This window comes from Culicoides brevitarsis, chromosome 1 (genome assembly GCF_036172545.1).
Source record: "Culicoides brevitarsis isolate CSIRO-B50_1 chromosome 1, AGI_CSIRO_Cbre_v1, whole genome shotgun sequence".
Taxonomy (NCBI): Eukaryota; Metazoa; Arthropoda; class Insecta; order Diptera; family Ceratopogonidae; genus Culicoides; species Culicoides brevitarsis.
This window is the reverse complement of record NC_087085.1, coordinates 26,000,154-26,027,119: the sequence shown is the minus strand read 5'-3', so window position 1 is coordinate 26,027,119 and position 26,966 is coordinate 26,000,154. Positions and strand designations below refer to the sequence as shown.

Genomic DNA, 26,966 nt, shown 5'->3' with positions numbered 1-26,966 from the left:
ATTAAAAAAAAAATATTAAATTTATTTTTTTTATTTTTTAAAAATACTTTCCTGAGTAAAATAAATTTAAAAAAATCATTGAAAAAATGAGATTTTTTTTTTAATTTTTACTTTTAAACTTTGCTCGATATCGTTCCCTAATGTTTTTTAAAACCAAAAATTTTTGCCTATCTTAAAAGTCTTTAATAAAATTTTACTTTAATAGTAACTTTAATTTCGGTTCCAAACCTCGACTTTCCCATTAAATATTTTCTTCGACACGTAATAAAAAGGCTTTTCAATAACTTGTTCAACTTTATATACAATTATTATTATTATAAAAGTGTTTCCTGTCAATATTCTTTCCGAGTTTATTTTTTGCTTCCTTTAATAAAATATAAAAGTTGTGGAATATAATAATAAAAAAATATGTTACTTTCATTCTTTTCATTAATCATCGAGCCAACATTTGATAGAATATTGTAGTGTATCTTTTGTTGTTATAAAGTATTTTTTATAAATATTTTTTTTTTAATATAGACATCCTTCTTCATCATTTTTTGTTCTTCTGAGAACTTTTACAATATTAAGTCAGTTTATAAATCTTACAATGGCATTAACTACATTTTTTTTCTGTACAAAAAATTTCTTCTGAGTAATTTATAGAGCTTTGGTAATTTTTTAATAAATAAATGCAAAAAAGCATCTAATGCTTCTAACTTAATAAGCGATTTTCAATCTCGAACAGTTTTCTCGAGAAATTTAATCAAAATTAAATGATGTGAGTGAACTAAATTGAATAGTTTGATTCTTGGAATTCGTAGCGCTAAAATTAATTGTGATAATGTGCTTAAATATTTTGTACAGATTTTTGATGATAAAACTGCAAAATAACGATGTATTTGCTTGCGTGACTGCTTTGTCATTAGTTTTAGTTTCTACATGTATTTTTGTGTTTTTGAATATAAAAGATTCTACTTACTTACAGAGTATACTATGTACACGTGTTTTGATTTGATTTTCCAGTTCCACCGTTTTACAAGAGTAATAATTCATTTACAAATACACTAAATCATGTTCCTTATCATTAAGTTGATTAAAATTTGTCTTGCTTATAGAAATAAAGTTTTTACCACTAATGAAATTCTTGTCAATTTTCCTAGCGTTACCTAAAAAATGTTTATTGCTGTAACTACATGCGATGAGTTCCTTCTAGAAACAGTAATTCCGATCGCTAGACGTATGTGTGGCATTTGTGGTAGATGTCGTGGCAGACGTGTGCGGCGTCGTCGTCGTCGATGATGATGATGACGAGATGATTGGAGCTACGGGATAATAATTGCCACTACTTGAGCTAATTACACTATTGGGAGTTTCTTTACACAGGGCCGACGCAGACATTGTAATGCCGTGTCCGTGACCGATGCCACCAGTTGATGCCGTCGACGAAATTGGATATTGATGCATTGGATGTCATCCGTAGTAGTATTGGGGATTCGCTCCCCTACTAAGGCTCTTCGGTAACGATTCGTCTAAGCTATGATGCTGCGGTTGCAATTGATGTATTTGCGGTTGGAGTGCTTGTGGCTGGCGTCGCAAAGTCGCCATGTGACCAACAATCGAGCCAGACATGTACTGCGGAGGATGCATCGCTTGCGCATGCAATGGCCCTGTACTGTGACGAGCGATGGTATTCATGCCGTAAGCATTCAGATTTGCTGTGTATTCAAAAATATATAGAAAAAAATCGCATGAAATATTTGCTAACATGTCAATATTTTATATCACGAAAAAAAATGATAACATGGAAATGAAATCAATTTTAAAAACTGACATGTGAGAGTAAAATTTGATCATGTCCGATAAAAACCACTTATATTGTTGACCAAATTTTCACTCTCAAATCAATGACTCTTAAATCTAAAGCTGCTCAGTTATTTACATGTTTACCCATTCCCTTTCCCAATTTTGATGACAAAAAATGAAATATTTTCCCTCACAGCTATTAATATTTTTTTTTACCGCATTTCGTAGAAAAAAAGTGGTATTGTCCTGGGATTGACGGAAAATTTTAAAATTTTTGAAGAAAGATATCTAAGAATTTTTAAAAATTTCTCAAGCACGTGGTTTGAAAAGTACTCTAGAGTTTTCCAGTCACGTGGTTTGAATATTTCTCAGGTCACGTGGTTTGAAAGTCTCCCAAGTCATGTGATTTGAAAATTTCTTAGGTCACGTGGTTTGAAAAAATTTTTAGGTCACGTGGTTTGAAAATTTCTTAGGTTTAAATATGTTTCAGGTCTCATGGTTTTAAAAATATCTCATGTCATGTGGGCCAAAAATTTCTTTGGTCGCGTGATTTGAGAATTTCTTGTGGTTTGAAAATCTTTCAGATCGCGTGGTTCCATATTTTCTCAAGTCACGTGGTTTGAAAAATACTAAAGTCACGTGGTTTCTTAATTTCTCAAGTCACGTGGTTCCATAATTTCTTAAGTCACGTGGTTTGAAATATACAGAAGTTACGTGATTTTAAAAATGTTCATGTACCTAACGTAATTTTAAAATTTTTCAGATAACTTGGTCAAAAATTTTTTAAAACCACGTGGTTAAAGTTATCACAAAGTTCAAAATGCGGTAACATTATTGGTTGTCCTTCAAACGACAACTTTATATAAATTTTTTTTTTCAAATATGGACTTACATTGCATCATCATCGGCGTTGTCCCACTTATAATGCTCGGTGCATGACTTGACATCATACTTGGTGGCGGAACTAGCATCGTACTGGATGTATGCGAGATATTTGATGGACCCAAATTGCCATAAGGACTGGGACTTGGCGTGTACGTTGGATAAGTGGGTTGCTGCTGCACATTCCAACAAAATTTTCCCATCAATGGCATTGCATTTATATGCAAATTAAGCAGTGGAGAAAAAAAAAATATAAAATTAACAAAAATTGGATTATGCAAAAATGTTTGTTGTTGTCGTTGTCAATAAATTCAAAAAAATGTACATAAAAAAATGAACTTACGTCATGTTTATTTACGTTGTGATGTATGCCGGAGGGCAATGATGTTTGCAAATCGATATCTGCATCAATTTCGGAGATGTCATCGGAGAAACCGTTCGGCAGTTGCGTATCTCCGGAATTCGAGGGTTCTGCCTTTGTATCGTCACTCGTTTCACGGCGTCGCTGTACTATGAGACGACCGATGACCAAAATCAGACACAGCAAGACAGTGGCCGTGACTATCGCAATCAAATACCAGTAAAACTTTTCTTGGTTTTCTGTGTGTCACAAAAAGAAAAGAGAAAACTCATAAGAAAAAGTAATAACATTAAACACAAAAATACACACACCAGGAGGACTCTTTTGTAAAAGAGAGAGAGAGAGAAAACAAATAGAAATTGGCTACAATATATTAAAAAAGAGTGGAAAATCGACCGAGAAGAAGACGATAAGTGATATGTTAACTCAATGTAAGACACTGTGAGCAGGTTATAAAAGGGCAAGACTATTGAATTTAATATTATTACATTTTCAAATCAAACAAAATTATTTTCTAGTTTGTTACGAGCATGAGTTTCGGTTTTTTTAGTCTTTCTTGCTTCGTGTGCACACACAAAATGAATGCGATGAAACGTAAAACAAGAGAACATGCTGTTAGTGGATGTCATGATGTTGTATTATTTGCTTGCATGCTACCTCTTTAATGCTTTTACCCATTTTTTCTTCATTCAAGTAGATGATAGTAGTAAGAAATTGTAATAAAACACTACACAATATTGGAAATCGTTTAGTTTTTGTTTCAGTTTCAGCAAATATTGAGACTATCAAGTGTTATCCTTGTTAGGACCGATACAAAAATTAAAATTTTTTTTTTGGTTTTGGATCCAGAGGGCTCTCCATGAAGGGGGTACAAGTCAATATTAAATAATTTTTAATTGCCATTTTGACCAAATAATTGACTTTTTTTTGTATTTTTAAAAATAAATTTAAATAAAAAATGTAAGTTTTTAAAATTAACAATATATATTTTTTTATACAAAATAGCAAAAATTTCATTGAATTTTTTTTTAATTTTCAAAAATTTTTTAAAATTAAAAAATTTCTTTTTAATAATTTTTTATCTAAATTTGTACTTTAAAAATTTTTATTTTCTGTCTCTTCTATTTTGTTTTTTGAAGAGAAGATTTTTTTTTATAAAGTTCATTTTTAAATTTTTTTAATTTTGAACAATTCTAAATCAAATTTTCAAAAAATTTATTTCTCCTTTGACTCAAAAAAATAATAGTTGGGAAGAATTCTAAAACATTTTTGATTATTGTATTGGCCTAACCAAAAATGTGTCAAAAAGGTACCAGACGTCTCCACTGACAAGTAAAAAAGATAAGTAACGAGATATTTTCGTATATCTCAGTTCGATCAAATAAAAAGTAATTCGGAGAAAATTCTTCAATTTATATGCCGGTCCCAGAGTAAGAAATAAGATTGAAAGACAAGAAAATGAAAATTATATTCGATGTCATGCCGAATGATTTTTTCTCTTCTCCTACTTCTTCAATTCTTTTTCTGTTAACTCGATGTTTTTTCGGTAAGGTGAAACTTACACACATATTTATTTAGTCGAACAAACAAACAAACAGTTTCATAATCATCATCCACTTACGAGTAACAACGGAAAAAAAATTGAATTCCCATCTGTTTATCATAGCGTAATATTAAATTCTTCAATCAGGCACACCTTTGCAGCAGCAAAGACATTCCCGTTGTACGACACATGACGGAGAAGAAAGGAGAATAAAATTGAAAAAATACACAAGATTCAATCAGACGTAACTCGACTCATGTTGCATGTAATGCGATGTAGTCAACTAGGGGTAGCAACAGTAATAGTGGGTAATGAGATAAATGAAATGAAATGAAAAATAAAAGAGGAGCAAAAAAATTTTTTCTTATGAAAAAGAGAAAACTCGAGACTAGTGAGAGAGATAACTTAAAGACATCCGACCAAATAATATTTTTCCGTTTTCTCCTTTCCCATAGCTGAACCTTATCTTTTGTTTATTCAACTTGAAAACTGCGGAAAATATTTTTGTATCTTCTTCGTTTGCGTCTCAAATTATTTTTTTGTTCGTCGCAATTATGATCATTTTTTATTATAAATTTTTTACTAGGAGTTTTCCTTTCCTCGTTTTTTTTTCTCTCTCGTAGCCCTTGATATTGCAATTCACAGGATACGCAACCGAAAATTCTTTCATGAACGTTATATAATAATAACAATCATGAGAGACTAAGAAAAAAAAACGAGAGAAGAATGTTAACTTCCTTAATAAAACTTTCAAGCAAGCTAATTAAAAATACATATTTTTTTCTTAAAGTTTGTTTTTTTTTTCTTAATTCAAATCGTTGAACACACGATTACTGAAGAAGTCACTAGAAAAAATTTAGTTATAGTTTTTTTTAATGAATTGTCTTAAATTTTACAAGTCAGTAAAAATATTGAGATTTTTAAAAATTGATTTTTTCTTGATTTTTTTTTGATTTATCAAAAATTTATTTAAAAAAAAAATAAATTAATAAAATATATTAATATTTTATATAAAAAAATATATTAAATAAATTAAAAAAATTATTAATAAAATTTTAAAAAATATATATTTTTTTCTACAATTAAAAAAATTCACAGTTTTTGTGAAAAAAAAAAATTATATTTATTTTTGAAACTGCAAATGATTTGTTTGAAACAAAATTTTAACTCGTCAATCAATGTGCGATTTAAAACGTCTGTTAAATTCAAGATGTAACATATTAGCATTGCAATAATTCCAAGAAATTCAACAATTTACACAATAAACTATGGGCATTGGTATTGTTTGTGTAAACAAATTTATTATTTATTTATTCTCTATTAATTATTTGTTCAAATTAAAATATTCCGCATCGATTTCCCGCAATCGGGCACAAATAAATGAATTTTAGTAAACCGATATTTTTTTCGCTAAATTAGTAGAAAGATGAATTTTGTTTTGTGTTAGAGATGAAAAATGATGTCGTTAATGAAGATTATGCGATAAGAGTCAATATTTAATCAATTTTTATTTCCTTCGATATGATTTGTCGCACATATATTTCATTTTTATTGTTACTTTGCGAAAGATAACGAAAAAAAAGTGATATAAATTTGATGAAAATTTAATGATGAATTGACATTTATGATCGCGGACCATGACCATGACATGAATATGATGACTATCGCATGCGAGTTTTTTTTTATCATGAGACATTAAGGATGCTTTTAGTTTCAGTTTTTATGTACATCTCATATAATATTATATATTTTTTTCAGGAATATTTATTTCTATATATACTTTATGATGATTATTATTTAACTTACGTGATAGAAATATGTAAGCATTCATCCATTCAGCAATAAACCCGATTGGTTTATGTGTTTCATCTTCTTTCGTTCCCAGAAAAAAATCATACAGGGGATGTCATTGTATTTGTGTTTGTATGTGAGTTTCGTTGCCATCGTCGTCGTCGTTTTTGTTTTTGTTATTGGACACAAAATCATTGTTGTTTATCGAAAAAAATAAAAACAACGATACATCGGGGAATCATGATGTTGTTTATTGAATTGGTTTGAGTGTTTTTTTTTTATATGGACATGGACAACAAGCCAAATAATAATAATAGTACAGCACCGCATCACCAAGAAACAATAAAAAACATTTTTTTGGAGTGCCGGACACACAAAAGTGTATGGCAGTAGATCGATCCCAGGATATAAAATATCACATCGGTGGTGATTCAGAAGAATGATGTAATGTAAATGGAATGGTCATCGAATATGTTCGGGCCAGCAGTAATTTTTTTCCATTTTATTTATTTTATTTTTTCGAGATTTTTTGTTTGGTTGGTGTTTTTTTTTCAGAATAACCACAGTTGATTTTTTTATTTGATGATGATGATGGCGTTGTGAATGATGTTCCAAGAGAGAGAGCGGGTAGATTGGAGATGTAGATAAAATCAGCAGTTATTTGTTCCATATTCAGTTCAAATGTGTGTGTGAGGATGGAGGGACGTATATGTGACAAACGCAGATTATTCATGTAATCAAAAGTTTATTGAATATATTATTAGTTGAGAAAAGTTGCAAAAAATATTTTATTGGAAGGAGAGAAAAATGAGAGGAGACTAGAAGAAAAATATTTACAGAATATTTACGATCTATTTTTATTAATTTTATGAACTTTTATCTTTGAACTCTATTTTATGGTGCATTGAACAGATAGTTTGGAGTGAAAAGTTGCTTTTTATTATTTTTTTTATTTACATTTATTAAAACGAGATAACTCTGCATTATTCGTGGAATTCAATTTTAATTAAGCACTTCAAACAATTTTTTTTATTTGACGAAAAAATTTTTATTAAAATTCTTTGAGTTACTTTTATAGAGCTTTATGCAAAATAAAAATAAGCCAATTTAATGATTTTTTTTTATATAAATTAAATAAAAAATTAAAGTATTTCAACAAAAAAAAGGAAAAAATACAAAATAATAGTTTTTTTTTAGAATTTTTGCAGTGAACGTTTATATAAAATTTACGCAAAATTCAACAATTTTTTGTTTTTTGGGTACTTGATAAAAAAAATCCGATAGAATAGAGATTTTCCAAAAAATATGATATCCAAGAAATTTCTTGAATTGTAATTTAATTTTTTTTTATCTTTAATTGAAAACCCTTTGAATTTTTTCTAAAAAATCTTAAAACCAAAAAAACAAAAACAAGTTTTTACACTTTTTGTGTCGCAGAGCCTAAGGCACCACCTTTTACGGAAGCATTTTTGATTATAAGTTAAACCAATTCCAAAAAAAAAAACAAATTAAAATCCTTTTTTCATAGAATTTTACCATCCCAAGAGACATCCAGTGACAAAAATGTTTGTTTTTACCTTTGCATTGGGCAAACCGTCGGACAAACAAAAATCCAATTAACTCTCGCATGAACAAGTAATGGAGTTAAAGATTAACAAATCAAAAATTGCATTCCCATTTTGTACACAATGCATCCCGATTCCGAGAAAAAGTTTGTCCTTTTCATTTATTTGTAGTCAGGTATTTGAAAAAAAAAGTGAATGAAAACCCCAAATTCATTTACATGTATGGATTTTTCTATGCCAAAGAGAATAAATACGATCCGATACAAAAGTCGATAAATTTATCTGATTTTTTTATAATTTTTCGACTTCCCACGTTACCTTGCACCAAAAGCGATGCACGAAAAGTTTCTGCTTGAAAGTAGGTTGCACTACCATCATGATTTTTTTTTATTATTTTAAAACGGGAGTCGTTATTAAATTCTATTCAATTTTTTTTTGTTCGTGCGGCAGATAGAACAATGATTTGCCTTTCCTAGTTATTCTTCTGACTCACTGATTTCGTGAATGAATTAAAAATTTGCTGCTCTTGACAACTAGTTATCTCTGGCAGGCGTATGGAACAAAAGCAAAATAAAAAAAACGAAGCCGAAAAGCGGATATGAATAAGTAAAAATGTTAACTAAATTGCAGTAAAAGTTACCAGGATTATTTTTGGTGCAGTGCAATTGGAATTAGAGAGAAACGCGTCTCAAGTGGCAAAATAGATGGCAAATAAAATTTCTTGAAATATTAAAGAGAAGCAAAAAAAAAAAACGTATGCGAAAAGAGATAATAACAATAAGAAGTAATAACATGTGGGTTTGTTTTCAATTTCTATCCAAATATTTTTTCTGTTGGCTTATCCATAAGTGAACGTTGAGTGAAATAGAGGGAAGAAAAACTAATACAAAATATACGTAAGTACCTAGTGGGACGAAATAACCTTTTTTAAGGCACTGGGGTGCATCGCTCGATTTCAACATTTCATGAAAAAATATTTAGCATGAGAAAATCAGTTTTTTTGTGTTAGTTAGTCCAAAAATAATCGAAAAACCCAAAATTCAAAAATCCTGGAATAAATTTTTTGAGATTTTCGACATTTTTAAAGGGCTTAATTTGTTCTTAAATCCACTAAAAAATTTCTAAAATCTCATTAATATTTAAAAATTAAAAATTAATCCCAAATTTAGAGTTTTTTGAATACTTCAGGTCTTTAAAACATCAAAAAATTTCATGTTACTGTTTTTTTGATGAAATTTTCGAGCGATTTTTTTGAGCGATGTGATGAATTTTTAAATGAGGTTCCCCAAAATTTTCATAGAATTTTTCAAATTTCTATTTTTCTTTAAAAAATTTGTTAAATTAATTAAAATTTTAAATTTGATTTAGGCCGCTCCAATTTTTTTTGAACTTTTTGTTCCATTTTGTCCCAAATTTCATCAAAATTGACCGTTTTTTGGTCTTTTTTCATATTATTTCAAAAAATATTCTAAATGTTTTTAAAAAATTTCAATTTTAAAGAATCTTTATATTGAAAATAGTATTTTAAAAAAATTAAGATTAATTATGAGATTGATTTTAAATTATCAAATCTCAATGAAGATACCATAAAAACAACTAAAATATTCATTAATGATCAAAAATTTTTTAAAATTTGTCATTTTGTATGAAAAAGTATTTCAAAACTTTTTTTTTTATTTTTTTGTACTGTCCAATTTTGAAAAAAAGTTTTTGGGACAAAAAGTTAAAAAAAAAAAAAAATTTGGAGCGGCTTCAATCTTTTTTTATTTAAAATTTAATATTTTTTAGACAAAAAAAATAAATATTTCTTAATAAAATCGAAGAATCTTAATTTCAAATCTCCAGGGCGATAAAAATTTGCCGTATCATCCCACTGTGCAGATATGGGAAGATAAGCGTTTCCCACATAAACATATATGACTAACAAGATGTCTGGAGAATACAAAATATCAAGTGCAGTGATTTTCGTGCCGTGATGAGGCAACAATATCTACAATTTTATGTGTGCAATGTGCTCGTATTAGCTTAATATTTGATTTCCTCATTGAGACACAGACACACACGTTCGAAAAGCAAACGACACACCAGATTTTGCCTTGAGAACATATTGAACAACTTTTTTTTTCCTTCCATAAACATCCGGAATGTTCTTTCTCTCTAATTAGTTTACTCAAGTGTTCCAGTGTATGTACATTAAAGAAGCAAAATGCAAGTGGTGGACATCAATATAAAAGTTTTTGCACACACAGACACGAAAAAAAAATCGTCTCGCATTGGAGAGTGTTCAATTCGTTTGCAAAAATGACTTTTTAAAAAGACAAAACTAAAATCGAAAATAATGATAATGACTTTTGGCTTTGTACAAACATACCTTCCAAGTTATTGTCGTCACCTTTGATGCGATCAATGATGTCGAAGCCAGCTAACGTAGCCACTGTCGAAATGTCGGAAAATTTGTTTTTGTTCGAGAGTTTCGGTGCTGGCGGAATTGCCTCGTTCTCACGATAAAACTGGTCGTCGTCGTACAAATCATCTTGATCTTGTTCCAAGTCAATCTGTTGCGGTTCATCGGGTTCCGGTGCACTGTCGTACCGGTCCTTCAATACTTTTCGTGGCACTATAATAATAATAATAATAAAATAAAATAACAATGATGAGAAAATGGAGATAAAATACACAAATAGCAGACAAAGTGAAGTGGAGACGCACACACACAACATAAACATAAATTTAATTAGAATTGTTTTAGCCAAGCTAATCGATGTTAGTTATTGTTTGTGTTGCTTGCTACTACTGCTGCTGCTTCTCGGAAGGCTCGTGTGTCTATGATGTGGCGAATTGGATAAGTTTTGTTTGTTTGTTTTGGATGCGAACAAAATTTTTAATTCATTCAAAAACAAACTTTTGTATGTGTTTCTCTCACATGTTTCAGAGGATTTGCATATTTTTGGTAGGGAGATGTTTGTTGTATGTTGCCACAGATTCCAAAATTTGTTTTTTTTTTGTACTAAAGTAGAGCTGGTGGAATTATTTTTTTGCTTTTTAAATAATCCAATAGATTTTTAAGGTACATGACTATTAATTTTTTAAATTACGTGGTCTATAAAACTAAAAAAAAATACAGATTAATTATTTGAATTTTTGAAACCACGTGGTCTTTTCATTTTTATAAGTTGCGTGGTTAGTTACGGAAACTACGGGGTTTTTTTTAAGGCGCCATCCATTTATGGCGTCGGAAGTTTGAGGGGGGGTGGGGGTCCATGAGTTTCCGATGGATTTCGACGTAGGGGGAAGGGGGGTTAAAAGGAAAATACGACGTCGCATTAATTCTCTATGGTTTAGATTTTTGGTTTCAATTTCTCAAAAATATTTGAGCGCTTCAAACTGTACAATTTTTCTATTTAAATTTGAGCTAAATTTTAAACAATTTTTCTTGAAAGGGGGGGTATATTTTGCTAAAAAGTACGTCGTTAATTAGGGAAGTGTTTAAATTACGACGGATTCCGATTATAGGGGGTCAAAAAATGTCCGTTTTTATCCGACGCCGTAAATAGATGGCGCGTAATATTCTAAACCTCTTGGTCTTAATATTTTTTTTAAGCCACGTGGTTAACAAAATTCAAAAACTACGAGATTTATAAAGAATAATTTTTTAAACCACGTGGTTCTTTAATTTTTAAATGCAACATTTTTAATATGTTTTTCAAAAATTTTTTACATGACACTTTTTCTCTGAAATGCGGTAAAAAAATTAAATTTAAATTTTCGAATTAAAATTTCCGTTACCCCTACCACCGTTCAAAAGTTATCCAATTCCTGTCTAAGTCTTATATTCGTTTGTTTATTTTTTGTTTTCTATTGTCTCTGTGCATCTCTTTCCAGCCAAGTTATTTGTGGGTATTGAGGTTAGGAGGTCGAATTTTTCTAACGCTAAATATTCTGTAGTGCAAATTTTGTTCTTTAAATCACAATTAAGCAAATTTCTCTCACACAGAACAAATGTATCATGCTGTGTTCATCCTAAATACACACATACACACCTATAAAACGGATTATAATTTATGTTTCTTTTTTTCTAGTTCAAAGCCATAAACCACTTTAGACAAAATGGTGAAAAGCATGAAAATTGAAAACCACTATTGGAAAAGTTTAGTAATATTTAATGTAGTGTATCTAATGCCCTACTATCAATTTTCGTGTGTGTGTATGGTGTTTGCGTTTGAGCTAGAAGCAACATTTTCGAGCACATACCGGATGCTCTCGTACATGCTGGACTAATTTTTAATCAATTTTTAGTAGTTGTTGGTTGTTGGATGGAATGGATAACAACACACAAAAAAAAATCTGATCGTCTGTGGAAATTTATTGGTATCAATTGATGTGGGATCAAAATAAAAAGGGAGCGAGGGAAAATAATGAGAAGGAAAGGATGAAAAAGTAATCGATGGAGAGACATTTTTATCGTACTTCCAGAGAATAATATTGGAGAAAAGTAAAAGGATGTTACGGTTCAAGTGAGTTGACTTTCTTGTTTGTCTTTATCATTTCATTAGGCAGAATTTTTTTTTTATTTTTTTTTATCATTCGAACCAAAAACCGTTTAATTCTCGGAAATTTTATTTATTACCGAGGTCATGATAAAACTTGGATCTTTAAAAAGTTTTTTTTACGAGATTTATTTAATTGATCAATTCTTTTTGTTGTTCCATTCTCATTCAATCAAATCCAAGTTATAATGTTTTGACGTCTTTAATTAACTTTTTGTTTAAAAGGGTAGAGCAAAAAAAAATTCAATATCATTAAAACATTCCCTCAATCCATTATGTGCTACTTGGAAACTTGGCAACGTGGCAGAAACGTTCGAATGCGAGATATGAGAATAAAAAAAAAGTTAAAAAGAATATTAAAAAAAAACACCCACATCTACTGTCAGCAATATAAGTTCTACATTGAAAATAATCAAAGGAAAAGATAAGATTTTCTCTGAAACACACGAGCTTTGAAAAGTTGAAAGAAAATCATTATCTGGCAAATTTACTGGCATCGTACCCTTAACTGGATCAGGACCACACAAAAAAAAAGAGTTCAACTCACCACACGTATAAACAACTTTGAGATATGGCGACAGTGGTTCCTTGCACGGTCGACCAAATGTTGTGCTGTCAGCCGAGAGACTGCATCGTCGACGTCCATGACACATTTGCATGACGGTTTCTGTCGCATATGACGCTAAGCAAGCTGTGAAGGGAAATAAATTTAGTCACATTAGTTTTCTGCGTGCTAAAAAATTTTTTTTCGGCTACAGAACGGCTAAAAAATTGCCGTGGATTATGATTTAATTGTTTGGAATTTTTCATACACTTACTTTCCTCGCGCGATCCCGTACTCTGGCTGCACTGCAGGCTCTCGTGCTCCGTCCGGCCAAAGCTGGCGCTATAAATTGCAACGCGCGAATACGGATTGCACACCAGTTGTATGACATCATTTTCGCATGCCACTTTGCTGCGGAACTCATCTGAAAGTTAAATATGTTGTAGAAATGTATTTTTATTTATGTGTGTTTGCTTGTGTCAAGTTTTCAGGTTCACTCCCCACATTAGACATGTTTTTATGATATCTCATGCATAAATATCATGTTGATGTTTGGTTAAATGCTCGGCACATGTGAGGGAGCAACTTTTAAATCATTAACGCGTCACATCGCAAATGAGTACTATTTTACGTTGCGCTTTTAACTCATTGACGACCGGAGGGACATTTTTGTTTTTACTGATAGTAAGTTATTTACGAAAAAATTCCTATAAAAACTTAGAAGTCTTTATTTTTGAACCCTCAGAGCTTAAGCCACTTAAGTATTTCAAATTCAAATTAAATTACGACCAGTTTTTTTTCGAATAGGGCAGATTAAGTCAGATTTAATTGATTAATCAATCAAACAAATTTTTGACATTGGACTTTTCGGTTTAACAGAAATTAAGAATTAATTGTTAACTGATGTTGATTAAAACTCTCAAAAATTTTTTTAGTGAGATTCTTCTGATCCTTTTATAATATAAAATTTATATGATCTTTTTCGCGTCTCCGGAGAGCCAGATTATTCCGTTAAAGAGTGACTTAGTTCTTGGCTTGTCAGAAATGATGCCAGAAAAATTTTCAATGTATTCATTTACATTCTTGCATTCTTAAAGGATGATTAAAGTAATAGAGGAAAAAAAATATAATCATATGGAGATCAAACAAGGTAACAGTCAATCATATCGCCGGAATGTCGTCGGTAGAGTCGGTATATATTTTTATTGTGCCAGCCTTCCATTTTAACCCATTTTATAGATCGATGCTTCTGAAGGTAGAGATAAATTGGTTCTTAGAAGTTTAGCATGCAAGATAAATGTAAGAATTTTCTTAGCTCCTTTAACACGGTTGGACAAAGGGTACAGATTTTACGAGATAGAAAGTACTCAATGATTTTAATATGGCGATTTTGTATGGGAGGGCTCCTTTTAATTTAGTTTTGTAATTTCTGTTGCCCATTATTGCCCATTTGATACAATAGGCGGTAAAACTTTGGTAAAAGTACCACCAGTCGTTAAAGAGTTATTTTTTTTATTTAAACGATTTGCACGGTTGGATAAAATAAATAAATACGTGCAAAAATTAATGATTCAACAACATTTTCCTCATCCATTAAATGTTGTCGCAGTCCGGGGAAATAAATTAAGACAGGTTACGTTGAATGAATGGAGATGCCTAGTAATTAAGTGAACAAAAAAGGAAAAACTTCATCGTCATGATGCTCTCGACAATTTTCTCGAATATCAGGCGATATCTTTGACATCAACTAATTCTCTGCAAAAAAAAAAACATTTACAATGCATATACGTCGTCGTGTAAGAGCATGACAAGCAAGAAATGTGAGAAGAAAATAAAAAAATACAATCTGTTATCCTCTTATCATTACCTTTCATCTTCAACTTTGTGTATAAATATGTTTTAGCAGAAACTGAGCGGGATGACGAGAAAAACACTTTTTAATTTCTTTTTCATCTTTTTTTTTCTGTGAATGAAATGAAAGAAGTGCCTGCGTGACACTTGTCTATCTGTGAGATATTTTCCTACTTGAATGACACCGAATGTCTCGAGGCACAAGTAATAATAATTTTAAAATGAAATAAATGGTATTTAGTTGGAAAAAGTTTATTTTCTCTCTCATTCTTGATATAGCGACACCGGAAGGAAGATGGTCACTTAGTTATTTCTTGGTGTATTCTCTAATGAATTGGAGTGTCGTTTTCTGTTTTTCCATTTGTTTCCATCAACTGCGTAGATAACGTATATAAGCGACGACGTTCCCTTAAATCCTGTGATTGACACAATAATAAGTGATTGAACAGTTGTGTGTTAATAAATCACCGATAACTGTCCAAATAAAGTATCATCCTCCATCAAAGATTCGGAAGAAAACAATCTTACGAGAAGGAAACGACGTGCGAGGGAATGAGAGAGCGACAGAGACTGAGATGAAGAAGGAAACATGACAACACATCTCTTATCAAAAACTTTGTAATTTATCTTGCCAAGTCATACTTTACACAGCAACGTCACGCTGTACGGCCGGAAAATTGTCTCGAAGGGAACATAAAATTGTTCGGAAAATCTTTTTGAAATTGATGTTATTTATGTATTATAAATTTTATTGTGTCCCCGAATAGACACACACAAACACACGAAAAAAAAAAAGTTTCCAAAATTTATAACTTTTGTACTTACATGGCCGACACTTGTATGCAATTTCCACAAATTTCTGCTTTCCCGGACACGGATCACCTTTAAAGTTCTTCGGCAACGCCAGGAACTTGCAATGCCGCTTCTTCTGGCAATTTTCAACGACAGTTTGGAGAAGTGAGTACTGCAAGAAACAAGATAAAAATGCCATTTAGCTAATATGACGAAGAAAAAATTTAAATTGGATGCAATGGAAAACATCATTATTAAAAAAAGAAGAAGTATAAAAAAATTGAATTTAGTTTTTGTCACGAATCTCTAAACTTTTATGTGTGTTTTAGAAGAAATTTTTGTCAGCGGTAGAAGTCAAAGTTTGGGATGAAGAAGCCTTCAGTTACAAACTTTTGCATTTCTCAACTTAGTTTTTTTTTCTCATTCCAACATTGTCATGAATTGATAATTTTTACAAGAGGAAAAAAAAGTTTTTTTTTCAAGCACGAGAAGAGTAAAAGGATCATAAGCTCAGTCGTTTTGTAATGGACTATTTCACTTATTTATGGAGTAAAATTCTTCAAAAAAAATAAAAGGTACAGTAATTTGTCGGCAATTTTCATTAAATTACATTGTTAGTTGAAAATGCTTCCTCGAAGGTTGCTCTTTTGTTTTCGCTGAGCGCAGACAAGTAAATTTAACCGTCTCTTTCAGCAACACCAATAATAATACAGTAACGGCAGACGGATAAAATTTAGAAGAAGATATACGAGATGGAGAGTATAACATCTCAATTTTCCTTTCAACCGTATAAAATGACAGTTTGTTCCACTATCTTTATCTTGTGTTTTGCTACAATAAACAAAATTTCTGCGAAATAAGGTAGAAAAGATTTATCTTCGAATATTGTATAAGGATTTTATGCAAAAACTAATAACAACTGAAATATACTGTAATCGCACATAAAAAAGAGACAAACGGAGTAAAATTGCGAAGAATTTTCTTCGTCTTCCCCTTTTTTGTTTGATTTTCTTGAGTAATATTGGCTGCAGGTTATGTGTTAACATTGATTTGTTACCAATTTACATGTTTGAAATGACAAAAAATGAAATTATGGGGCATGTTAGGAAAAAATATTGAAAATTTATCAGCTTTAATGGCAGGAATTTTATAAAATATTTTTTTTTACAGAGTTTCTTTTTAGAATAATTGAAAAACCAACTGACGTCAAAGAATATCTACCACTTTGACGAAAAAAATATTCAATGAAAGACAAAATAAATAGACATCCTTGAAGCCTCGTAAAAAAATATTTTATTTTCATGGTAAAAAAAAAAATAATTGACAAAGACACATGAAGCCAAAGTGTCTGAAACGTTTTTGTTTTCAAAAATATTCTTTTCAATTGATCGACTTATGCTTTAAGATTTCAATAAAAATTTATGTATAAAAAATATTTTCCAGTCTCGAGTGAAAATTTTAGCTTTTATATGAGATATGCGTCTCTTTTCTCAATTTGCTATCAAAGATTTTTTTTTTTCTAAATAATAATAATAATTTTTTATGCGTGTATGCCAGTCTACAATTTCCTGTGTGTGTGTTATTTTTCGCTTCATGCTTTTCATTTTTTGCTAAGTCTTATTTTGTGTTCTTCGTACGCAGCAAAAAAAGATAAATAAATACAGTTTTTTGTTGATTCAATGCATAAAATAACAAATAAATTTTCAGAAAAAAAACGAAGGGAGAAATGAAACATTTTTTGCGTTGAGAAAAAAATCGCTGACTTAGTGGAAAAAAATAATAAAATTTTTCCAGGGACTCAACTAGGGATTTACTGAAGTAATGTCACATCGTTATGCGGTCATTCGGTCAAATCTGGACACATCCTGATAAGAATATGATATCGGCAACAGCAATTGCGTTGACTCAGGACAAGAATATCGAATTACGCGCACGTCACAGACAAACACTTGACGAAAAAAAAAACATCCGAGACACATCTGATAAAAAAACCAAAACAAAAACCGGCATGAATGAAATGAATATAAAACATGATCGAATTGTGGCACGACAAAAAAAATGCAAATGACACGAAACAAACAAACAAAAAAAAGTGAAGAAGAGAGAGACAATGTTCAATGTTCCATATCACGGCGTGTTTGCAAATCCACTATCTACATCAGACACATAAATGTACAGGATTTCCTCTCTTTTTTTTTCGACTGACTTTACTTGCGATGATACTGCCGTGCACTGCGTGTCTAATGCTGTTTGTTTGTATTTCGCCTCATTCAAGGACATTGTCATATCCTTTGTCGGGGGCACGCAGTAGCCAAGTGCGACGACGACGAACAAAACAAAAGATAAATCTTTTGAAATTTTTTCGCAATTTGTCTCAAATTTGTCCACATCATTCTAATTCGACAACGCACACAAAATCTAATATTCAGTTCCCAGAAGGGAGAAAAAATTGTGATAAACGACATTGATGAGTTATATACTTTCTGTCTGTGTTTTTTTTTTCTCGTTTTTACTGGCATGCGATATGATCTATGGTAATTTTGACAGATTTTTTTTTATGAATCTTTGAATAAGTGACATTAGTAACACTGAATTAGCTCGTAAAGGCAACAAAATGAGGATAAATTACCGAGACATTGTCAGTTGACAGTCATTGGTCTTCTGAATTGGATACTTTTACGACCGACGGAAGCAGTTGTACATTTTTTTCTTTGAAAAAAAAATATATATAAAGTTATCGTTTGAACCACCATAGATTTGACCACGTGGTTTCAGTGTATTTGAATTTTTGAAATGGATGCCAAAATATTTTTTTAACCACGTGATTTAAAAATTTTTAAACCACGTGACTTGGCTTACGTGACCTATGAAATCTTTAAACCACGATTCATTTTCAAACCACGTGACCTTCAAAATTCCAAAATATGACATTTTTTTAACCACGTGATCAGAAACAAAAATTTATACCATATGACCAAAAAGCCTCTAAGCCACCATTCAGGTTAATTTTTAAACCACGTGAATTAAGAATTTTTAAACCACCTGAGAAATTGCTAAATCATGTGACGAAAAATATATCAAACCACGTGACCTAATTTTCATACCGCTTGATCTTAAAAATCACGTGATTCGGTACCAATTAGGTAAATCTCAGATTGATACCGTATTTTTCTTCGAAATGCGGTAAAAAATAAACTTTTGTTTTTGAGTCATTAAATAATTTCATTATTTGCTTATCTTAAAATGCCATCAGGAAACTGGCGGTTTGGCTGTTTATCAAGTAAGTAGTAATGAAAATTGCTCGTTTCAATTTCTCTAGAAAAAGACGCTGAAGAAGAAGAAGTCAAACGAAAGACAACATCGAAAGGAAAGGGCACAAAAAGGATTTAACTCAAATTTATGAGATGATTATTTTATCTTTCTATATTTAAATAGAAACAACAGAAATTCTCGTAAATAGTCTGAGTTACCCATTTAAAATAGTTTGTGTCTTTGACATCTTGATGCTGTATCTCGAGATATTTCGTCTCGAGAATGAGCCGGAGAACGAGTAATGATGATCATGATAGGCATATAATAATACAAACATCGCCTTAAGTGTATGACAATCAATTTCAAAGTAACCCCTAAAACCCTTATTATTACAAAATTTCCCTTTTTCCCTCATCTTGTGTCTTTGGCAATTTATAGTTTTAATGACAGGCTCCTCCTCGTATTTCTCTCTCTAACTCAAAACTTTGCTAAAAATAAATATAACTAGAAGTAGTAATTATATCATCAAACAAAAACTTAAATGGAACAAAACAATTATCGCCTTTGTGTGTGTTTTTGTGCGACATTTAGTTGCTCGCCATTCCAAATGGGCTCAAAGATAACGCACAACGAATGCACAAAGAAATTAAAGGAGAGACAGGTAGTGTTATTCATAAAAGAGGAAATAATTTCTAACATTTTCCATGCAAAAAGCCATGAAAGAATAGACGATAGTGCTAATGCGTGTCTCTGCTTTCATTAATTTAACAGTGATAACATTGTGAAGCTTTCTAGGCCACGATGCTGATAATGACTGTGTACAACGCATTATGTGCTCATGAATAAATTTCGGGCAAGTTCTATTGTTGTCGTGTTGTGTCGTTGTCTTTATTGTTCAAATCCATTTTCGAATTCAAATGAACATTTTCCTCATTTTTGCTCTTTTTAACGCATTAAAAAAAATAAAATGCAACAAAAATTCTTAAAAATAAATAACTAAAAATAAAAAAAAATAATTAAAAACCCGCTTTAGTTATTTTTTTTCTATTCACGAAATGTTTCAGTGTGAAGCGACTCGAATACCTTTTTGCAACCAAAAAAACAATAAAAATAATACAGACATTCTCCGAAAATAACTTTCTAAAACCCCATTAGATTTTTGGCTGCGCTGCTATTAGAAAAGGTTGTTCAAATGCTTGTGGCTAGTAAATATCCTTAGAATGTTTGAAATACTCACATGCACCCAACCAACACGCCCACATGATTGTGTGTCTGTGTAATAGAATATTCAATGGAATAATTCCTAAACAACCATTTACGCTCTTCATTTCTTCGGTATGGGTATTTCTCGTTGTTGCACATTTTGCTGGAGAAACAAAATAATCGTAAGCGTTTTATAACGAGACCGGAAACATTTGTGCGAAAGACTTAATAAATGGGACATTAGTCGAGCGTGACCTTTTAAATATTTGATTCGTGTGGTAAGTAGCAAAAGTCAATTTAGTGGAGACGCCACATTTGTGGTTGTCCCCATTATCGGGGGCAGGAGATTTTATATTAAACATCAATTGAATGTCGAAAACTCAAACAACCTGTCATGAAGTATCAAAAATTATATTTGGTTGTCAGTCAATTTTTACCGCATTTCCAAGAAAAACAAATTCGGTAATGCCCTGGGATTAACGGTAAGCTAGGTCACGTGGTTTTAAAAATGTATCAGGTCACGTGGTTTGAATATATTTAAAGTCACCTGATACGAAGATTTTTTAAAACACGTGATTTGAAGCTATCCTTAAATCATGTGATCTGATACATCTGTAAACCACGTGACCTGATATATGTTTAAATCACGTGACGTGAGAAATTTTCAATTCATGTGACTTCAATCAAAATCACGTGATTTGAAAATTTCTTTAGTCACGTGATCCGAAGATGTATCAGGTCACGTGGTTAAAAAATTAAAATACCACAGAATCTGAAAATTTAACTAACCACGTGGTTTAAAAAAACTAATAAATCCGCTTGGTTAGATTGTAAATTAAATAAACCACGTGGTTTAAAAATTAAATAAACGTCACTTGACTAATAGACTACGTAGTTAAGATGATAACATAGTTAACGAAATCGAAATGCGATTCCATCAGGAAAACGACCAGTTTTCCGAACAATAACGTTTTATATGTTATTTTTTTGACATACCTTCTTTATAAAATAATAATAATATACCCCTACTTTTCCATAATCTCAAACCCCCAAAAATGTTTGTTCAAAACATCTTTTCAATACGATGCTCGTGCTCGACCACAATATTATTTACAAACAACCTTAATCTTGTCATACACTAATTTACAAAATTATCAAAGTTGTTTTTGGCTAGAAAAACTATTTGTTGAACACAAATTATCCCAACATTCATTTCATACACAAACAAAGCACACACACGTTGCCTGGTGTATATGTGGCAAAGGTGGCCTTTTTCTACCTTTTCAATTTCCGAAAGACCGCATTTGTACAACAGACACACACACAGAAAATAATCATGTTTTTCCAAAAATATTATTATGGGTCATCATACGCAACATGTCTATTTTTGTTAACTTAAAATTGGTTGAGCATACAAAGTAACGTATACGAGATGGAGAGAGAATAAATATGGAAAAGGCAACCATATCATAATATCATTTACCAAATGGATTTGACCATACAAATGATTTTAAATATTCATAATCAAACAGAAACATAAAATTTTTGGCCTCACACATGCGAGAGAGCGAGAGATGGCCAAAAGGAGTAAAATAATAATAAGTGAAATGGGCAAAGAAAACAAACTGACCAGTACTTCTGGGAAAAATGAGCATCATAAACTCTTTTGATACGAAAGTGAGGGGGACATGGAGTAGTAAAGGATTATGATCTCGTTTTTGTGTTGCTGTTTGTTGTTGCGTCGATGCGATGTCGGTTACTGCTGTATCAATTTTTATTATTATAGGTTCTGTACCTTTTATTATTTTTCTTACATTACATTTACCTTTTCTATTTGTATCATCATCATCATCATAATAAGCATCATCATTATCTTGGTCTACTGGAGTACAGACAGCATGTGTGATTGAGAAAAGATCGTCGGCAGTAAAGTTTATTAACTTTCACTGAGAGAGAAAAAAGAAGAATAAAAAGCAGTCTTTGAAACAAATAGCTTAACCGCATTCTAATATGTTTCCAATTTTGCATAATTTTCTTATAAATATTGCGAATTCGCCAACCCGCTAATTAATGCATGCTATCAAAATGACATTAAAAAACAGCTATTTTATAATTCAATTTAAAAAAATTTGAATTAGCAAATGGCAAAAGGACTCGACAAACGGACAGACGGACAATCATGGACACATAATCGCTTTTCTTTGAAAATAAATTCAAAATGCGGTAAAAATCGGAGTTGAATTGGAATTTGATGAGCCAGAATAGTGGTCTTTATAGAAAATTGAAATCTTTTTGTGAATCGACAGTAATAATATTTTATAGACTTCGGAGGCTTCCGCTGAATAATTGAAAGGATTTTATTAGCAAACGATTTTGCACAATTACAAGTAAATTTCAGACGAATATGGTTTTCAATTATTACTCGAAATAAAAAAAAGGTTTATTAAATGTTGTAATAAATGCCTTTCAATCTGCATGTCTGGTAAAAGCTAACACTTTATACATTTGAATCGGATGTGTCTCGTTGCAAACCGAGAATTACTTCAATAAAGTGCCTCAAAAGACCTTTTATTGCAACAGGCAGTTAATAATGAAAAGCTTGTGAGTGCATCAAAGCAATATTTCCTTGTTTATTTATTCATAGGAATATTGAACGTTTTACATAAAGTGACCCCGTATTGCTTTTAGGGACTTTGATCACAGCATAACAAAACACCTTGTTCGACAGTTTTTGCTTTATCAAAGGAACGAAAAATTCCGACTCAAAGAATATGCTTTGTTATAAAGGCACTTTTCAACATTGTTGGATAAAAAAAAGAGAGAAAATCTTGGTTTTATTATACATCTTGCACCTTTATTGCAAGACGACAAGCAGCAGCGGCGATGGTGGTGTTGGTGTTGGATAACAATACATAAAGAAGATAAAGGAATTAGCAATTAGATTATGAGAGGTTATTATAATAATTGCAGAGTGTAGCAATTTTCTTCCGTGTTGAACAAAAGAGTCTGGCACTCTTGCTACAAAATAATAATAAAAATAATGATAATAAATTATGATTATGATAAAGAACGACGAAAGTAGTGCTAGTTTTATTATTATTATAACATTCCTCTTATTTATTAGAAGAACAGAGGCAAACGAAGACAAAAACAAAACTTTTTATGATAATGCAGTGATTTTTCTAGAATTAAAATGCATCGATGAAAATGGTAGAAAAAGAGAAAGAAAAAAAAAAATTAATTATTTAAAAACTACCCCAAGGATAGCTTAGTTAATTAATTTTACTAAGAAGTCTTGATGTTTTGCAAATATTTTTAAATTGCTCGTTTCTATTGAAAAAAAATCAATAGAAAGTTCTATTCCCATATACTTATATTTATTTTAAAATTTTTTATCGATGAGTATCTTTATAATCTAATTAAATTCAATTTATTAAATTATACTAAATTTTTTTTTAACAAAAACTTTAATTTAATGTTATTTTTTTTATAATTAAACTATTAAAAAAAGCAAACCCAATATTTTTTTCAAGGCGTCACCCATTAATGGCGTAGGTAGTTACGAATTTACGTAATTTACGACGGATTCCGACGAGGGGGGGAGGGGGTAAACAGAAATGTACGGCGTCGTAAAAATATGCCATATTCACGATTTAAAAATTTTTCGTTTTGAATTATTTAAAATAATTTTTGAAGTATTTCCGAGAGTATTTCAGACTTTTTAATCTTTTTTTTTCAAATTTTCATTAATTTGAGTTATTTTTCCAAAATTTTCACGAGCTTTTATTGAAATTTGAACTGGTACTAAAAATTTCCTTTTCAGTGAGGTGGAGGGGGGGTCATGTTAAAAAACACGTCGTAAATTAGGGGGGGGGGGGGTGTTTGTTAAATTTCGACGGTTTACGATTATTGGGGGGGGGTCAAAAAATGCCCTATTTTTGCCGACGCCTTTAGAGGATGACGCCTCAAGAAAATAATAAAATTTTCCATGTTGATATTTTTTATAATTGAAGTTATTAGATGAATGAGTCATTTTACGCCGTTTAATAAAAATAAATGAAAGAAAAAAATAATAATTAAAAAAATAGAAAAATAACTTTCGTATAACAATGCAGTCAAAACGTCAGATTTCTTGTTGCAATCACAATGTTTCCTTATTATGAAGATTTCTGACACTTCGTTAATTTTTTTCTCAAATATTATTTTATTCAGGATTTTTCCATTTATTCATTCATCGTAAATAGGAAAAAAAGAACACAATAATAAGAGGATTGAAAAAAAGGAGTAAAATCATCAGAAGAAACTTTTGTATTATTTGCAAACAAGAATCTTTAATATATTCGGTCACTGTCTTTGATTCATGAACATTGCATTTTATAAAATTTCCTCCTTTCTTTATTATTTTGTATTTAAATAAACTTTGCCATTCGATAAATATTATGTTACCAAGACATTTGCTGTCTTTCTGTCGGTCTATTCAAATTTTTCCATGCGCTTATGATTGGAAATAATGTCAAGCAACTCTACCATACTGTGCTGGCATGCACAATCACAAGCAAAACGAAGAAGAAAAAAAAATCAACAACTTTATTCGTATTTGTGTTTCGTAGAACACAGATCTGATTATTATGTAAAATAGAAGAAAAATAAATTTCATCGTATATTTTGTGTAATAAATAAAAGAGACTTACTTCACAGTTCAATGTTTCATTCTGTGAGTATGTCTCTTTACTTTTCTTTTATTTAAAATTTTCTCCTTTTCGCTTCTTTGTCGTATTTTTCTTCATTGCATTTGATTTCCATAAACTTTGATTTTGTTTCCAATTTGATGCAGTTCACTTGTTTCGTTATTTGTCGTCTTTGTTGTTGGAAATATCAATAAAGAAAATGGAAAGAAAAGCACAAGAGACAAGAAACAAAAAAAAAACAAGTAAGAGTGCATTTACAAATAATTTCCTGTTAATTGTACTTTTTTCGTTGTGAATTAAGAAGAAAAATAACTGTAAATAAGATTAACTGAATTTTTGCACATTTATCTTCAATTTGAGGGAAGAAAAACGTCTTTTCTCACACCTACCTACAAGCAACTTTTACTTTTAATTAAACTTTAAAAGTTTGTAATTTTGTTTAAATGCCTCGTCCCATGGGAAAGACGACAAACTTTTATTTTCACTTTTTTATTTCATTAAATTGTAATGAAAATTATTGTTATATTATTTTAAAACTGTTACAATATTGTGCCAGGATGGATTTAAAGACCTTGTTCCACGTTGAATTCCCCGAGATAATTAAATTTTCATAAATATCGTGAAAAATCTTCGGAACGACTTAAATAAATATATTTCGTCAGCGAGAGAGAGCATGAACTCTTTTTCATTTCAACAATTCCCTGTGAAATGCAGAAATCATCATTGTTCGTTGTTACTGCTGCCACATTACACCGAAAACGGCATGATAATATTTCAGCAGCGAATGGTGTGTTAAAGTGACTGCAACAACAAGCGCCTCTGGTAAGATAACATTGAAGATGAAATTGCGATAAGACAGGTGTCTGTTTAAAGTTGGTTTATAATGTCCGACAAGTTTATAAAATTGTCTTAAACTTTGTGTGTGGCTGTGCGAAGGAGAGCAGAATCGGTTGAGTTGAAATGGACATGACAGTTTAAATTTCTCGAGGAAGTGTCCTTGATTGTCAAGTGTAAGATAATAATAATAAAATGTCATCGTAAAGGAGCGCAAAGAGGGAAAAGGGACAATTTTCTGCTTAAAATGTGGCACAAGAATAATAGTTGTAATCAAAAAAGTGTAGAATACGAAAAACGGAACAACAACAATGACGTTGCATTTCTCCAACAATAAATTATTTTGCCACAATTTTTGTCGCACAAGATGGAACGGAAGTTTATGATTACAGTAATCTTATGAAATAAAACAAAAAAAAATAATAATAAAATTTTTAAAGTAGAAATATTTATGAGAGAAATATTTTATGCTCAAAGCGTCTCACATTTGTGAGGAAACTGTGATAAATTGCCGGAAAAAGCTTAAATTTGACAATTTTCGTAGGATATTCTGCAAAATCTCCTTTTAAAAGTTAAATTTGCCTCAGCAGATTTATCCATTCATTTCAAAACGTTTCTATTTGTTTATATTTTTTTATAAAATAAGCCAAGATAAGATAAACCATTAATTACTACCAACACACTTCCTGTAGTAGGTGTTTTTTCATTTGAAAAGTCCTTAAATGTTCCTTTTATGTGAGTTTTCATGTCACATCATCCTTTATGATGCACTCGGATGTGTGAAAAACACTTTTTGTAAAAAATTTATGTTTCGCAAATAAAGAAATATGCACGAGTTACTATAAAAATTTCAAAAATTAGTCAGAACAAAAAATAAAAACTGGGAGATTTTGTTCAAAATTATCAAAATCAAGTTTTACCCGTAAACTTCGTTCTACTTGTCATATTTTTGTTTTAAGGCGTCATCCATTAATGACGTCGGATTATAAAAGGAATCTTCCCCTATAATCGAAAACTGTCGGAATCATGCGAGCCCCTCCCTAATTCACGAAATATTTTTTAACATGAATCCCCCTCCCCCCTCACTAAAATGTTTAATATCAAAAAAATTCAATGGAAAATTAAATAAAAACCATTTAAACAAAAAAATTGAACATAAAATCTTTTAAACAGTTGAATTTTCCCCATATTACTGAATTTTTGTTGCTCGCATTGTGGAATCAATTAGAGGTGGTCAGCTGCTGGAATATGACGGCTATAGATGTAACAAACGAAACACCAATCTAGCCAAAACAAGGATTTATTGGCGCTGCGTCAAACGAGGACAT

At 30.9% G+C, this 26,966-nt stretch overlaps 1 protein-coding gene across 2 annotated transcripts in view; it reads right to left on the bottom strand.

The window, feature by feature from the left end:
• Window positions 1-807: 807 nt before the first annotated feature.
• Window positions 808-26,966, bottom strand: part of LOC134827074 (protein eva-1-like) — a 93,870-nt gene continuing 67,711 nt past the window's right edge. The window contains exons 4-10 of one of the 2 annotated variants that reach the window (XM_063839609.1): window positions 15,695-15,833; window positions 13,293-13,442; window positions 13,022-13,165; window positions 10,299-10,544; window positions 3,011-3,267; window positions 2,678-2,843; window positions 808-1,697 (exon numbers count right to left, since the gene is read on the bottom strand). In XM_063839609.1, the coding sequence (XP_063695679.1) occupies window positions 1,453-1,697; window positions 2,678-2,843; window positions 3,011-3,267; window positions 10,299-10,544; window positions 13,022-13,165; window positions 13,293-13,442; window positions 15,695-15,833 (1,347 nt within the window). In that variant the 3' untranslated portion in view covers window positions 808-1,452. The remainder of the gene's footprint in view (window positions 1,698-2,677; window positions 2,844-3,010; window positions 3,268-10,298; window positions 10,545-13,021; window positions 13,166-13,292; window positions 13,443-15,694; window positions 15,834-26,966) is intronic. The other variant, XM_063839610.1, reaches the window with a different exon arrangement.